Consider the following 15,687-nt stretch of genomic DNA (forward strand, 5'->3'; position numbering starts at 1 on the left):
CAAGGCGCCTAACCCCTGATTGCTCTGCAGTAATGTGCCACTGTATCAAAACTACTTGTAAGTCGCTTTGGATAAAAGCGTCTGCCAAATGAATAAATGTAAATGTAAAATGATGTCAATTTACTGTAAACTCAACTGTTGGCTTACTTAACCCAATGGCTTCTTGGTTATTTTGAACCCAACATTTTTTAGTGCGTATTAGTAGTTCTACTGTCATGTTTTTTGGAAATGGCTTGTAAGTGAAGTGTTTTTGTTCCACTTGAAATACAATTCAATATCCTAACGTTACATTTGTCACTTATCTTTGACATTTATCTGTCATACTGCGATGTTGGTCGGAACTTCACCTATACTGTTGCACTTGTGTTTATGATGAGTAACAATAAAGGGATTCTGGTCCCTTTTCCCCCCAGAAATGGGAGCTATGAGTTTTGGCTTCAAAGTGAATATGATAAGTTTTTCTTTGATCAAATTTTAAACAACATAATATTTTTTTACAAAACAAGTTACAAAACGTTATTTTTAACGTTGCTTGGTCAATGTCAATGTTCATTTATTAATAAATAACATAAAATGTCATTTTCAGGGAACCCAGTCATTCAGTGCAGTGTATTGCTTTAGATAAAAGTGTTTGCCATATAAGATGAACACCTTCTAAGAGAAAATGATTTGATTAAAACTTTAATTAAGTGTTTATGGTTTAAACAACTAGAACTTAAATACAGAACAAATAGTTGTTTAAAAGCTTAAACTGATGCATTTCTTTCATGCAGTCTCCTGTAAAACATGTATGATGATACAGTACAGATTAAAGACCAACACAACTAGAACAGTAAGTGTTATCTTGTGTTTCTTCAACTGTGAAATGTTTCTCTCTGCACTGAGTTCTCGTATCCTTCTTGAGGTTACTCATAAATCCTTCCACACTGAAGTCACGCAAAAGACTGATGACCAGCGAAAGGTTTCTCTTCAGTGAATTCTCATGTGTGTCTTAAGGCTTCCTGTTTGTGTAAAAGTCTTTTCACACTGTAGACATGCGTGAGTTCTCTCCGGTGTGAATTCTCATGTGTGTCTTAAAGTCACTCGACACTGCAAATCTCTTTCCACACTGTAGACATGCGTGAGGTTTCTCTCCAGTGTGAATTCTCATGTGTGACTTAAGGCTACTCGTAGCTGCAAATCTCTTTCCACACTGTAGACATGCGTGAGGTTTCTCTCCAGTGTGAATTCTCATGTGTGACTTAAGGCTTCCTGTTTCTGTAAAAGTCTTTCCACACTGTAGACATGTGTGAGGTTTCTCTCCAGTGTGAATTCTCATGTGTGTCTTAAGGCTACTCGGATCTGTAAAAGTCTTTCCACACTGTAGACATGCGTGAGGTTTCTCTCCAGTGTGAGTTCTCATGTGTCTCTTAAGGCTACTCGGATCTGTAAAAGTCTTTCCACACTGTAGACATGCGTGAGGTTTCTCTCCAGTGTGAATTCTTATGTGTATCTTAAGGTTTCCTGTTTCTGTAAAAGTCTTTCCACACTGTAGACATACATGAGGTTTCTCTCCAGTGTGAATTCTCATGTGTGTCTTAAGGTGACTTGTTTGTGTAAAACTCCTTCCACACTGTAGACATACATGAGGTTTCTCTCCGATGTGAATTCTCATGTGTCTCTCAAGGTGTTCTGTTTTTGTAAAACTCTTTCCACACTGTAGACATGTGTGAGGTTTCTCTCCGGAGTGAATTTTCATATGTGCCTTAAGGCTACTCGTAGCTGTAAAAGTCTTTCCACACTGTAGACATGCGTGAGGTTTTTCTCCAGTGTGAATTCTCATGTGTATCTTAAGGTGATCTGTTTGTGTAAAACTCTTTCCACACTGTAGACATACATGAGGTTTCTCTCCTGTGTGAATTCTCATGTGTGTCTTAAGGTGATCTGTTTTTGTAAAACTCTTTCCACACTGTAGACATGCGTGAGGTTTCTCTCCAGTGTGAATTCTCATGTGTGTCTTGAGGTTACTCGTAGCTGTAAAACTCTTTCCACACTGTAGACATGCGTGAGGTTTCTCTCCAGTGTGAATTCTCATGTGAATCTTAAGGCTTCCTGTTTCTGTAAAACTCTTTCCACACTGTAGACATGAGTGAGGTTTCTCTCCAGTGTGAATTCTCATGTGTGCCTTAAGGTTACTCGTAGCTGTAAAACTCTTTCCACACTGTAGACATGAGTGAGGTTTCTCTCCAGTGTGAATTCTCATGTGAATCTTAAGGCTTCCTGTTTGTGTAAAACTCTTTCCACACTGTAGACATGTGTGAGGTTTCTCTCTGGTGTGAATTCTCATGTGCTGTTTTTCACTCTTTTTGTCTCCTGTTCTCAGAGCTTCTTCCAGTGAAACTTTCTGGAATCTTTGTGCACGTTGATGTTTCTGATCGGCATCTTTTACTTCATCTTGACTGTCCTTATTCTCTTCCATCATATCTGAAGTGAACAAAACTATCTGTTAAACACAGTTTTACAATTGTACAAAACAACAGCAGAAGACAAGATCACAGTTTCATTTTCAGCGAACACAGTCATTCAGTGCACTGAGTATTGCTTTGGATGAAAGTGTTTGCCATATAAGACGACTAGGGATGCACCGATACCAGTATCGGGCCCGATACCAAGCTTATGTATTCGTACTCATAAAAATTCCCCGATACCAAAGACCGATACCTCACGTGACGTAATTGACGGAATGTTCCAGTTCACACAGAGACACCTGCCGTAGCAGACACACCTAAATTGTGCTAAATAAAGAGTGTTCACACCTAAATTGTGCTATTCGTGAGTAGTTGGACGCTTGAACATTGTAAGTTTACTCGCTTCATTCGCGCGTGGAATTCGCGTCATGGGAGGGGCTTCTGGCAGGCGGCTCCCGTCTAATTGCGAAATGGCGGACATGGATTTTGTTGAGCAGGCAGGTATGTGCTGGAAGGCTGAAGATAAACATAGACTCGTTCGGCGCCGTGTCTGGGTCCAGAGGCGCAGTCCTTCATTGTAGTTTCAGATTTCTGCCTCCGCTCGCTATGTCATAATCACGTCACTACTACAGCAGGCTCATTTTTGCTTAACGCGGCGCTAATTTTCGCCAAAGTTCAGATTTTTCAACTCGCGCGAATAACGCGAACTTCACGCCGCCTCATTCGCGTGAATCGCACCGCAACGATGTCTATGAACGAAGATCCAAAACACAGGCAATTACCATCACATCTGCAACAGTAGCAAAACAGCCTTACCTACATCGGAAATTGTAATGCGTGCGCACGAGAAAGTCTTCTCTCTTAACGCTTCATTCGCGCTTGGCACGTAAGATTGATTTATTTTTTCATAATATGAGTTGAAGTTGTTAAAAACAAAGATGCTGATATGTTCATTAGTCTCATTGTGTTGTTCGTAGAAAATTGCCACAAACAAAAAAAAACTAGCATCGGTATCGGCGAGTACCAGGGAAAAAAGTATTGGTATCGTACTCGATCCTTAAAAAGTGGTATCGGTGCATCCCTAAAGACGACCACATCCTAAGAGAATATTTTAACTTTACTCTGTTTAAATTACAACATAAAAATAACTCAGAATGTACAGAAATGACATTTTCAGCAGAAAAAGAAAGAAAACTGTAAATTATTTATTTTGTAAATCCAGAGAGCAAATCTATGTTTATTATAATCATTTTTGTTACAGAATTATGTATTTTATAATTAAAATCATTACTGCCATGATATCTCAGTGGTTTGGATTGAATGAATCAAGTATAAATCAAGAATCAATGCACAACATCTTCAGGTACAAAATAAAAGTCATCAGATGTGAAATAACACTACATAGTCTTCACTGTATAAATTGAATATAGATCAATCCTTATTAGAGTCACACCAGTCAAGAGCATTGAGTGACGATTTTCTTTGTCTTTTGTTGTTTTATTAACAATAATAACAGACTGTGATTTATAAAGCTGCTGTCACTTTAAGTTCAGTACAGCAGAAACGATGCCCCCAAAAATATAGTCGAGTAAAAGAAAGAATAACAACTAAAAACCAACAGACTGTGTCTCATGTAGTCGAGTAAAAGAACAAATGCATGTTTTCTTTTCAATAAGACGATAAAAAAAAACAGACTGATGAAAATGTGAAAAAGGGTCAAAATGCTGTGCTCTACAAACTCAAAGCAGAACGATGGTCACCTTATAGCCAAACATGTGATTCTATTGAACCTTTACCAGATCACAACCAGATCAAGTTATGATCATTTGATGCAGTTTAGTGATTCACTTTCAGTTCTAATCTTCTGCATTTGTGGTTTATCAGATAAATGAAAGCTTAATAATTCCTCCACTGTCAGAAATAAAGATTTAAAAACAGAAACCAACCTCTGTGTTCTTTAGTCCTCTGAGTTTCTGTTGTGTGTAGTTCTGGATCTCTCGTGTTCTCAAGCTTCTCTTCCACAAACTCCAACAACTGTGTGAAGATTTCAGTTCTTACACCTGAAGTGATTCTTCTGCTTGTTGCTTTCTGGTATTTATTGGTGGTTTGATGTAGGAGGAGCTTTACTGAAGGTGTCAATCACTGTTGGTGTGAACTGGAGATGTTAGAGAGACATTGTCAATAACTCAACTCAGCTTCACTTATATAACATCACTAAAAACAACAATTGTTGACCAAGATGCTGTCCACTATATCAAATACCAACATTTATCTCCATGTGTGACATAAATGACAAAAACATCTCGGCCACATCACAAATCAACTACAGAAACCCAAGCAAAGTGAGAGCAGTTGTCATAAAAACATCTAACAATGTTCAATTTCTTTGAAGTTTCCCACTCTGGTGTCATGCTGCTCCCTCTTGAGACATTGGCCATATGTACTGTAGCATATATGACGATAAAACACAATTCAAAATATTATAGATTGTAGCTGTTGGACTATCGATACATTATCATGAAAAAATATTGCGCTGTAGTCTATTGACCGGTTACAACAAGACCCTCAGGTTATAAAACTGTCTGGTGTTTTAAATCACAGAAGTTTTGAGCTTTTAAAATCGATATCAAATTCTGCCTATTTAAAACACAAACATCTGTTTTGTGAGGACATTTCCATGAGAGTTTAAGATATCAGCATAATGAAGGAGGTGAAAATGGGAACTATGGGTGTAGAATAATGACAGCTGTTAACACTGATGTGTCTGTTATACTGAAAGAAAAAGAAAACGTTCATGATCATCAGCAGAAGACCGGCAGCTCTATTAACACCAATGGATGTGTTTTCACTGTTAGGCTAATGTCACTAATGAAACAAACCTTTCAGGACAAACATACAAATCAGGATTTTAAGTCTCAGTATATATGAACTAAACATATGTTTATCATTGTTATATCTTCCTCACTGTGCTCCTGTGTTTTGTGTTCATCTCTTGTGCTAAGACTGACTCAACTCTGAATACATCACACCAAATCCCTCTGAATTCATCTGATCCGACAGAAAAGGTGCATCATGTCAAGACCATATTATATATTATACTGAAGGAAACTAGGCTTTATATTTAACTGTATTATTAAGGCTCGTTACGTTATAATGTTGATTCTAGTTTGTAATATTGACACTTTTCCGCATGTTCACAAGACCGTCAAGAATCCTTGAAATGAAACTTAACTGCTATGCAGTTTCTATAAGGTTCTGTGTGATTTCTAGGCCGTTGATAAGGTGGTTGGTTTTAATATCAGGTCTGTCTGATGTGATGTTTTAAAATAAAATGACCCTGAATGTCCTATATAGACTGTTATTTATATATGTTCAGAAAGGTGTTAATAAAGAAAACTACCCGTTTTGTGAAAATTATTTCACCTCAGTATCATAGTCCACAATCTCAGTTTGTCCATCATGCAATATTTGTTTGATGTGGTGTTTTTTATTTAAATAATGTCTCATATATGCTGTCTTCTACATTTTCAGTTGTTGAAGGGAAACTTCCTGTTCCAAGAAAATCATTTCATTATAAACAGAACATTTAGTTTGATGTGTTTTTATTCACAGCTGAGGGGATGAACTCCTTAACTCCGCCTCACTTCAATGATATCCTTTTTTGTCAAGCTTATACGTATAAATTAGTTAAAAATAATGACTAAGATCTAATTATTTTACTGTCCTCTAATTATTCTGATTTGTGTCAATGATTTAAGTCTATGAAATGCTAAAAGTTTTAGCATCTGTCATTTGTTTTTGTTCTCAGTTTAGGCCTTGACTCTTTGCTCGTGTAACAGACTTCAAGGTGGTAACCACAGGACACTATGGAAACACGACCACACAACGATTGAAGTGATGATACCTGGTGTTGTTTATTCACCTTAAACAGAGTAATGAGGCACAATGAGGGAGATACCAGAAGACCTACTCTCTCATTCCTGCAGTGATAAACGCACGTGTAAACGAGGCTCTAACTCGGTTAAAAGAAAATAATCAAATCACACTTATACACATTATGACATAACCGCTTAACAGTGTTTTGACATCATAAATAAAGTGATTACATTACAGAAAATCAGTTAATAAAAGACAAATGAGAGAAAGAAAAACTACCTCAGCTTCCCTGTTCGCATGAGTCTGAGCGCGAGCGCTTAAAGGAGAAGCGACATCATTTCCTTAGGTGTCCCACTAATTAAGGCCCCACATACAACAATCGATAGGAACCATTGAAAATAGTACATTGAAAACAAGTTTTGTTGAAGTTAACAGTTTATATTACATTTCTTATTACATATAATAAAATAAAATAAAAAAACTCTAATGCCTCAATTGACCGGCTACACTCGTGAGTATGTTAATGTATTTTTGTTTTAGTATTTTTTTGCCTATTCAATGTTTTGATAAATAATCTTAAAATATTAAAATATTTCACCTATTAAATCTTTACACATCTCATAACCTTTTCTTTGTATGCCTACTGGACGCCTTCCCCGGAAGGTGTTCTGGGCCCGTCCGACCGGGAGGAGACCCCGGGGAAGACATATAGGTCACACTGGAGGGACTATGTCTCCCGGCTGGCCTGGGAACGCCTCGGTGTCCCCCTGGAAGAGCGAGAGAAAGTGTCTAGGGTGAGGGATGTCTGGGCATCTCTGCTTAGACTGCTGCCCCTGCGACCCGGCCCCGGATAAGCGGAAGAAAATGAATGAATGTTTTTAGTTTTCTCTTCTGTCCAGTTAAACTATCTCCAAGTTTTTTATGTACAACTTAAAAAAATAAAAGGAATTTTAATCATAAAACATCAACACAGACCGTATCCATATTTGTGTATAAACCAGATTTGTTTCTGTTACTTATGAGACTTTAAGTAGTTTGTTGATGAAACAATGTTGAAACATACAATCACGCGGATATATTTTAAGAGATGTCAATGCAAGTTGTTTTCGATTAAGACACATCTAACATTTAAGTCCAGGGTCGTTGCCAGTCCAAAAAAAGGTAGTTGTCAAATACATTACACTGTAAGTTATAGCAGGGGAGAAGGTAGTGGTGCATAAAGGAGAAGCAGTTTAACCGCGGCAATGATTAACCCAGATGAATGTACTCATGGCTGGAGATGTAAATTATGCAATTGAGAAGCAAAAAACAATTACAGAGATTAGGAGAGAGTGAGATGAACGGAAAATACATACAGATATTTTGAAGAACATTTGCTATTAAAATAACAAAATGAAAGCTACAAAGATAAAAAAATTCAAAGACAATTAGGGTGAATAAATAACATTTGGGGTTTAATTTTCCTTGTAGGGTTATTTTAATTATGCATTTAGTAGTAACATAAATATAAATAAATAACAAATACATGCAGGCCAAAAATTATTTAAAATATTAAAATAATTTAATGCCGAATTTGCTGCACAAAACTTTTTTTTAAGCTTATATCTGTCGTGATTGTGGATGAGGAGAACCCAATTGCAGGCAGACACAGGGATGAAGGGGTTAACAAAAGGACTTTAATAATAATAACAAGAACAAAAACACCCTCGATGGGGGAAAACACTAACAAAACTAAGATGCAAACCTGAAAACAAAGACTTCCCACAAGGGGGGCAAAAAGAAACAACTAGGACTACCAAACAAGGAACTTTGAAACCATACATGAACTAGGAACACTACATACAAGGCAGGAAACATGTACGGGAAACAGGTACAAGTATAACGAACGAGCACAAGACAATAGACATGAGGGCATCTTATAGGAAAACTAACAAAGGAGATAACAATGGGCAGGTGTGGGTAATGAGACACAGGAGGAAAGCAATACTAGGAACGAGAGGGGCGGGGCCAATGACGAGACTGGAGAGAACACATATTATGTCCTGATTGACTATAATATGTTTCTCTCCACATAAAACACGTGGGTCCGTCATGATTCTGCCCCTAGACCAGAAAACCAAGACAAGATTAGGCAGAATCATGACATATATCGGTTTAACTGTTTACATAGTGTTTAGTGTTTAATGAGGCCAATAACTGTGCCATGTGTTCAATGGCAAAACCAATTGGATCTGGGCCTCCCTGAGTTGTTTGTTTCCTTTCACATTTCACATTTTGGTCTAATTTTTTAGTCTGTCCTGGTGTAGTAAAGGCTGAATATAAAGGATAAATGAATACAATTAAATAAGGTAACTTGGAATCTGAAGATATTTATAATTTCGTTGAAATTTAACCTTTCCATGCTTGATCCAATGTGACTGTTGTGACAGGTGGTTCCATGAACAGTGTCTGGGAGTGAAGAAAAAGGAATTGAAATGGGCAAGAGGACACAGCTGGAATTGCAAGCTATGCTCTTAAATGTATTTTACTAAGATGCAGATATTTATACTTTACCTTAATTTAAATAACTCTGAAAATCTCATGTTTATAACACATTATTTAAAATAACATGGTATGCCAATGTCTATCTGTAATTGATTTTGCTAGTACACATTTTAGAGTGTATTTTAAGAAATTGAACATTGGACTGGTTCACACCGCACCACAGCCATGTGTTTAAAAGAAATGATTTCATTAAGTCGTACACTTGTTTGATTCTTGTGGTTAAACTGATTTGCTGTGGTACATGAGGACTGAACGTTTCCTCTTGAGACTCTTTTATATCTCAGCAGGCCTGGAAGCCCATGACAGAGATCTGGAGAAGATTCAAGTGTTTGAAAAGAATCCTCTTTCTCCATCTGCTGGACAGGACCGAGAACTGTGTGTCTATATGACACTGATGAGAAATATGTAAGAAATGCAGCCCGTGTTCTGTTTTAATAAATAAACAGTCAAATATATGTAGTCATACATGATGAATGCCAATTAAATATACAACATGTCTAAAGAATTCTCAAGTTTCTCTGGATTTCTCAGTCGACGTGCACACAGACTCCAGTTCTCATACAGCGTGAGGCTACAAGCAAGTTCTCTATTGTGTCTTTCTGCGCGTTTCACTATGAAATACGAGGTTACGTCAAAAACACATGAAAACAGTCCGTTGTGTTTTAATGGAAAGTAAACAGTCGGATCTAAATCACCAGCCTTAAATCTCTTTTACATCTTTATTTTAAATCAGTGTGTTTATTTCATTCATACAGTGAAGAAGCAGTGTTTCATTTCTACATTATTCTGTTTCTTTCTTCAAATGCTAATGGCCTGTAAAATAGACCCACAGTATTCATGTACAGATCAATATATCCTTTATTTTATTACAAATCAGTTCAACATTTGTTTTTTGTTAAAGCCTTTTTGCACAGGGACGTTATAGACCTAAAACTCTACAGGGGCTCGATCGGGACTCAATTACTTTTTCTGTGATAGAGAAAATAATATCTTGCACATCTGCATTCATGACACAATGATACACATCAATAATTACATCTTTTCAAGAATGTACAGTTACAATATTTTAAGAAACCAGTTGTTTTAGGATCCAACTAATATAAAGAACATATTTTCTCTTAAAAAATATTTTTAAATAAATATACCTTTACCTCCAAGTATACAGAGGAATATCCTTACCAGGATAAAACAGAAAATGTATAAACATTCACAAATCATCAAACTACTATCGCCAAAGCCCTGGAGCGAGTTGTGTTCAATCAGCTCTCCTCCTTTCTCATGCAAAACAACCTCCTGGACAGCAATCAGTCTGGTTTCAAGACCGGTCATTCCACAGAGACTGCACTGCTCTCAGTCATCGAAGCCCTGAGACTGGCAAAAGCATCATCCATGTCATCTGTGCTCATCCTACTGGATCTGTCTGCTGCCTTTGACACTGTCAATCATCACATCCTCCTGGCTTCTCTCAGTGCTATGGGTGTCTCTGGAATGGTGTTGCAATGGTTTGAGTCCTACCTCTCGGGTAGGTCATTCAGAGTATCCTGGAGAGATGAGGTCTCCGCGTCCCAACAGCTCAACACGGGGATGCCACAGGGCTCAGTGCTTGGACCGCTACTCTTCTCCATTTACATGACATCCCTCGGCTCGGTCATTCAGAAGAATGGCTTCTCCTATCACTGCTATGCCGACGACACACAACGCTACTTGTCATTTCAACCGGACGATCCGACGGTCGCTGCTCGCATCGCGGCATGCCTGAGTGACATCTCGCTTTGGATGAAGGATCATCACCTGCAGCTAAACCTTGCAAAAACTGAACTGCTTGTGATCCCGGCCAACCCAAAGATTCACCACAACCTTGCCATTCAACTAGGCTCATCAACGATTACACCGTCCAGCACAGCCAGAAACCTGGGAGTGGTAATCGATGATCGGCTTAACCTCACAAGTCATGTTGCCAGCACCACCCGGTCCTGTAGATTCATCTTCTACAACATTAGGAAAATTCGACCTTTCCTATCGGTGCACTCCACGCAAGTCCTAGTCCAGGCTCTTGTCCTGTCCAAACTGGATTATTGCAATGCGCTTCTGGCTGGACTTCCTGCTTGCACAATCAAACCTCTCCAGATGATCCAGAATGCGGCAGCAAGAGTGGTCTTCAATGAACTGAAGAGAGCGCATGTAACTCCGCTCTTCCTCAGGTTACACTGGCTCCCTGTTGCCGCCCGCATAAAGTTCAAAGCTTTGCTCCTGGCCTACAAGACCAACACCGGATCTGCACCATCGTATCTCCACTCGCTAATGCAGATCTATGTTCCTGCCAGATCACTGCGGTCTACAAAGGAACAACGACTAGTGGTACCATCCCAAAAAGGAAAAAAGTCACTCTCCCGTACCTTCTCTGGATCTGTTCCACATTGGTGGAATGATCTACCAGCTGCTACAAGATCAGCAGACTCGGTTGCCATCTTTAAAAAACGCCTAAAAACGCATCTCTTCCGTCAACACGTCGCTGATTGATTTTTCCTAAATTCTCTTCCCTTTCCTTTAAAAAAAAAAAAGAAAAAAAATTACTAACCTCACTATTCTTAGCTTTGTACTGTGCTAGTCTTTAATGGACTAGTTTGATGCACTTATGTATTTTGTTGCCTATGTTGTTATAATTGCTTTCAATGTTTCCTCATCTGTAAGTCGCTTTGGATAAAAGCATCTGCTAAATGACTAAATGTAAATGTAGTAGCGTATCTTTGTGCACATAATGGCGTTTTGCAAAAGCAGAGGAAATGAATTTGTTATTCTACTTGTGTTTACGGTCAGTACTCTCAGTACTTTAATACAATGCAGAAGTTTGTCTCGGGCACAAATGATTAGTGATGAAGGGGAAACGTTCTCTGATATGTCAGATCAAGAGACACGTAATGACCAGTTTGCTGATTTTGACAGCCCCATTGATGACGACGCCTTCTTTGGTATGAAATTTACTTTTGTCATTGTTGTGTATATGGATTTAAATGTTTGTTACGAATCGCTTGCAATGTATTGCAGATGAAGCTAGTGATGAAGGGGATAAACGCTTTCTGATATGTCAGATCAAGAGAGACTTTATGACCAGTTTGCTGATTTTGACAGCCCCATTGATGACGACACCGTCTCTGGTATGTAATGTACTTGTATGTCATGTTTCAAGGATTCAAAAGCATTTAACTGTCAGTTACGAATCGCTTGCATTGTATTACAGATCTGCCAGGGGCACTGTAATGCAAGAACCATTGGAAGGCTCATCTGAAGTACCCTGGGATGCAATGTCTCCAAAGCTGAAGTGTGATAATGATGTCATGAATTTGCAACTCTTTGGTTCTGGTGTGGACCAAGTTGAGCTTTGTCGAGGTAAGTTGGGAAAACCAGAACACAATGACATGTTAGGCCTTTTACCACCACAGTGCTTCGAAACCTGTGGTGACCCGTTGGTTGCAGTTTGAAACCTCACCGCTAAATTTCACTGGACCCTTAATGAAAAGTGTAACGAGATTTGCAGCATTGAATCACCTTTGGACTTATTTCTCACAGATAGTTCTGCACCGGTTCCTCTTGGCCATTTGCCGCCTAACTGTGGACACACTTCACACACTCATGGAGGTCTTGTTTATGCTACACCCTATAATGGATGTGGTGTTACACAAAAGGTACTTATGGTTAATTTGCTCTTGTGTAAGGTTAAAAGCTATAAAGCCAACTTGACTGTTTGTTTTTCAGGGAGGGAAGTATGTCATGCACTGTAAAACTTTTCACTGTAAAATTACAGTAAAATACTGGCAGCTGGGTTGTCAGCCACATACTGTATTTTTACAGAATACCGTAACCAGCTTTTACAGTACAGCGCTGTACTTTTACGGAATTATATTGTTGTCTACATCAAAAAATATATATTTTTATAGGGAAAACATTATACATTGAACTTGAAAATAGAAAATAGAAACCAACAACATTCTCTGGGTTTTAAAACATTTATTTTAAAAGCAATGACCAGACACTTTTTGGCTGAAACGCTAGCTGTTTTTTTTTAAACATACAGTTGAACACTTAACACTTTATAATATATTAATCTTGTCAACTTTTAAGAAAATGTCTGCAAGTTTCAAAGTCTGCAAGTTTTCAACCTATAGGGTCCTTTCCACCATGACCTTGAGCAAATAGTTGTTGAGCTATCGGTCAAGGGGAAAAAGGCTTCTGGCGGGGTGTTTGGCTCAATGTAATGGTGAATGACCCAAGGTTTCATTTACTCCGAACCATCCCTTTAAATACCCTAATTTTACTAAAGCCTGGCCCTGGCTTAAGCTAAGCCCTGTCTGCACTGCAAAAAATGCTTTTCTTTTCGTCTGATTTCCAGTCCACATATCTAAAAAATCTTAAATCAAGATGCATTTACTAGATACGTAAAATATGATGAGATATTATGTCTTGTGTACTTATAAATCCAAACTAAGTGAGTTTTTTTTGGGGGGGACTGGAAACAAGACAAAAACTGTGTGTTTGTCAGTGTGTGAAACCAGGTCCATATTGTTATTCCCAGTAGTCAGCTGTACAAAACGTTTATAAAAAAAATGAAGTCCTTAACAAATACTGTCAAGACAAGGTTAGTGTCAATTCAGTCTAAAATATATGAATGGCAAATATGATAATGACTTACCTCTGAACAAACTCAAGGGTGCATGCTGCCTCTTCCTGGTACTGTAAATTGAAATAATAGAAGGAGGATTAATATCAGACCTCCGAAAAAGATCATCAGTTTGCAAGACATCAACAACGCTCTTTACATTATTTTCAGAAATACCAAGCGCAGTCAATTTTTCCCCTAGCTTGAGTAGCAAATGAGACTGGCTAATATCATGGATGTCTTGCATCCCCTCAATTGCCGACTGAATCACAGAGGATGGGAGAATATGCTTTGTCTGTAACCTGAGATAAAACAGAGACATGTTTTTCAAAAAAAGAGATTCATCTCCATTATCTGTGAAAAAGTGCATTCTCCAACTGCTCTATGCCATTGCCACAATCAAATAATTCAGGCTGTGGATGTGGGCGTTCTGACATGTTAGATGCCTCACCATGCGAAATTTGTACTGAAACATTTGACTGCAGTATACTATGACGCAACCTTTCTGCTGAAGAGTTTCGATGATTTCTGGATAAATGTGAAGTCAATGTAGATGCTACAGAAAATTTTTTATTACATGTAAATGGACATGGCACTCTGGTGCCTTCTTTGATATGATTTTTCAAGTGTAAAACAAAGTTTTTCAAATCACTGCACTTTTCTTGACATGTGCCAATATCACACACTAAAGTATCAATTCCTAACTGCTCAAAAGATGTCTTTGAGGGCCTGTCTTTGTGATCCCTGAATATGTGAGCCTTGAAAGCAGTGAACTTTTTAAATTTTCTGGAGCAATCAGGAATACCACATTTGGAACATGACTATGGATTTTCATGTGCTGGCAAAATTCTGACAATGATTCAAAAGAATCATCGCAGAACTGACAGCATGGCATTTTTGCACGTGGACTAGACACAGCACTTACTTTAGCACTGGATTGTCATCAGATAATAAAACCTGAAAAGAAAAAAACATATTAATAAAAAGCAGATCATCCAAATGACAATGTAAATGTTGTCTATATGTGATTGTTACTTCGTAAAGAGGTGGGAAAAGTGATTTATATTTTCGGGGTATATACAAATATATATATATAAAAGCAGGTCATGCAACTGAAATGGTATGATGTGAAATATCGAAGTTAATTGGTAAAGTATTGCTTTTATTTAGTATTGCTAGTATTGATGTGGGGTAGAAAACCACGTTTGCAAAATAGGTGGAACCGGTGATTTTATCGTCGAGGTATTTATAAATCAATATAAAAGCAAGTCATGCAACTGAAATGGTATGCTGCGTATGTGAAATACTTGGTAAACATGTGGAGTGGGTATTTTTCGCGGTACAAAACCACGTTCGCAAAATGAAACTATTCGTGTAAACAATGTAGAAATCCGAACGTAATAAATAAATAAATAAATATAGATTGTCTTACCGTATCAATCAGTTGAACACTCTCTAAAATCCACTTTTGGTCACAGACGCATGAGATATTCTTCCTCCTGTCTTCATGAAGTTCATGTCAAGTTAACAGTTTCTGCAGCGTCACACAGGCAACTTACACGAAACTAAGCTCACACGACCCAAAGCTAACAAAAGTTTACACGAAACTAAGCTCACACGACCCAAAGCTAACGAAAGTTTAGACGAACCAAAGCTAACAAAAGTTTACACGAAACTAAGCTCACACGACCCAAAGCTAACGAAAGTTTAGACGAACCAAAGCTAACAAAAGTTTACACGAAACTAAGCTCACACGACCCAAAGCTAACGAAAGTTTAGACGAACCAAAGCTAACAAAAGTTTACACGAAACTAAGCTCACACGACCCAAAGCTAACGAAAGTTTAGACGAACCAAAGCTAACAAAAGTTTACACGAAACTAAGCTCACACGACCCAAAGCTAACGAAAGTTTAGACGAACCAAAGCTAACAAAAGTTTACACGAAACTAAGCTCACACGACCCAAAGCTAACGAAAGTTTAGACGAACCAAAGCTAACAAAAGTTTACACAAAACGAAGCTCACACGAACCAAGCTCACAAAGGCTTAAATATTCATTACAAATTCACAAAAACTCTTTATATACAGCGAAGGAATAAATATTTGTCAGAACCGCTGGCACGTCATGTTTTCCTGAACTGTCTCATCCGAATTGAGCGCGAATAA

At 38.1% G+C, this 15,687-nt stretch overlaps 1 protein-coding gene across 1 annotated transcript; it reads right to left on the reverse strand.

Annotated features, from left to right (window-relative positions):
• Positions 1 to 543: 543 nt before the first annotated feature.
• On the reverse strand, positions 544 to 4,511 carry LOC306894401 (uncharacterized protein). Its single transcript, XM_079456920.1, has 2 exons — positions 4,394 to 4,511; positions 544 to 2,463 (listed from the first exon to the last, which is right to left on the reverse strand). Exon 2 carries the CDS (start codon positions 2,459 to 2,461, stop codon positions 1,022 to 1,024), a length of 1,440 nt encoding a protein of 479 aa, XP_079313046.1. The 5' UTR covers positions 2,462 to 2,463; positions 4,394 to 4,511; the 3' UTR covers positions 544 to 1,021.
• Positions 4,512 to 15,687: the final 11,176 nt, after the last annotated feature.

This window comes from Barbatula barbatula, assembly GCF_947034865.1.
Source record: "Barbatula barbatula genome assembly, chromosome: 5".
NCBI classification, from domain to species: Eukaryota; Metazoa; Chordata; class Actinopteri; order Cypriniformes; family Nemacheilidae; genus Barbatula; species Barbatula barbatula.

Bases quoted from the DNA above. Each gene is read 5' to 3' on its own strand.
- LOC306894401 (XM_079456920.1), bottom strand. From the start codon at position 2,461: ATGATGGAAGAGAATAAGGACAGTCAAGATGAAGTAAAAGATGCCGAT.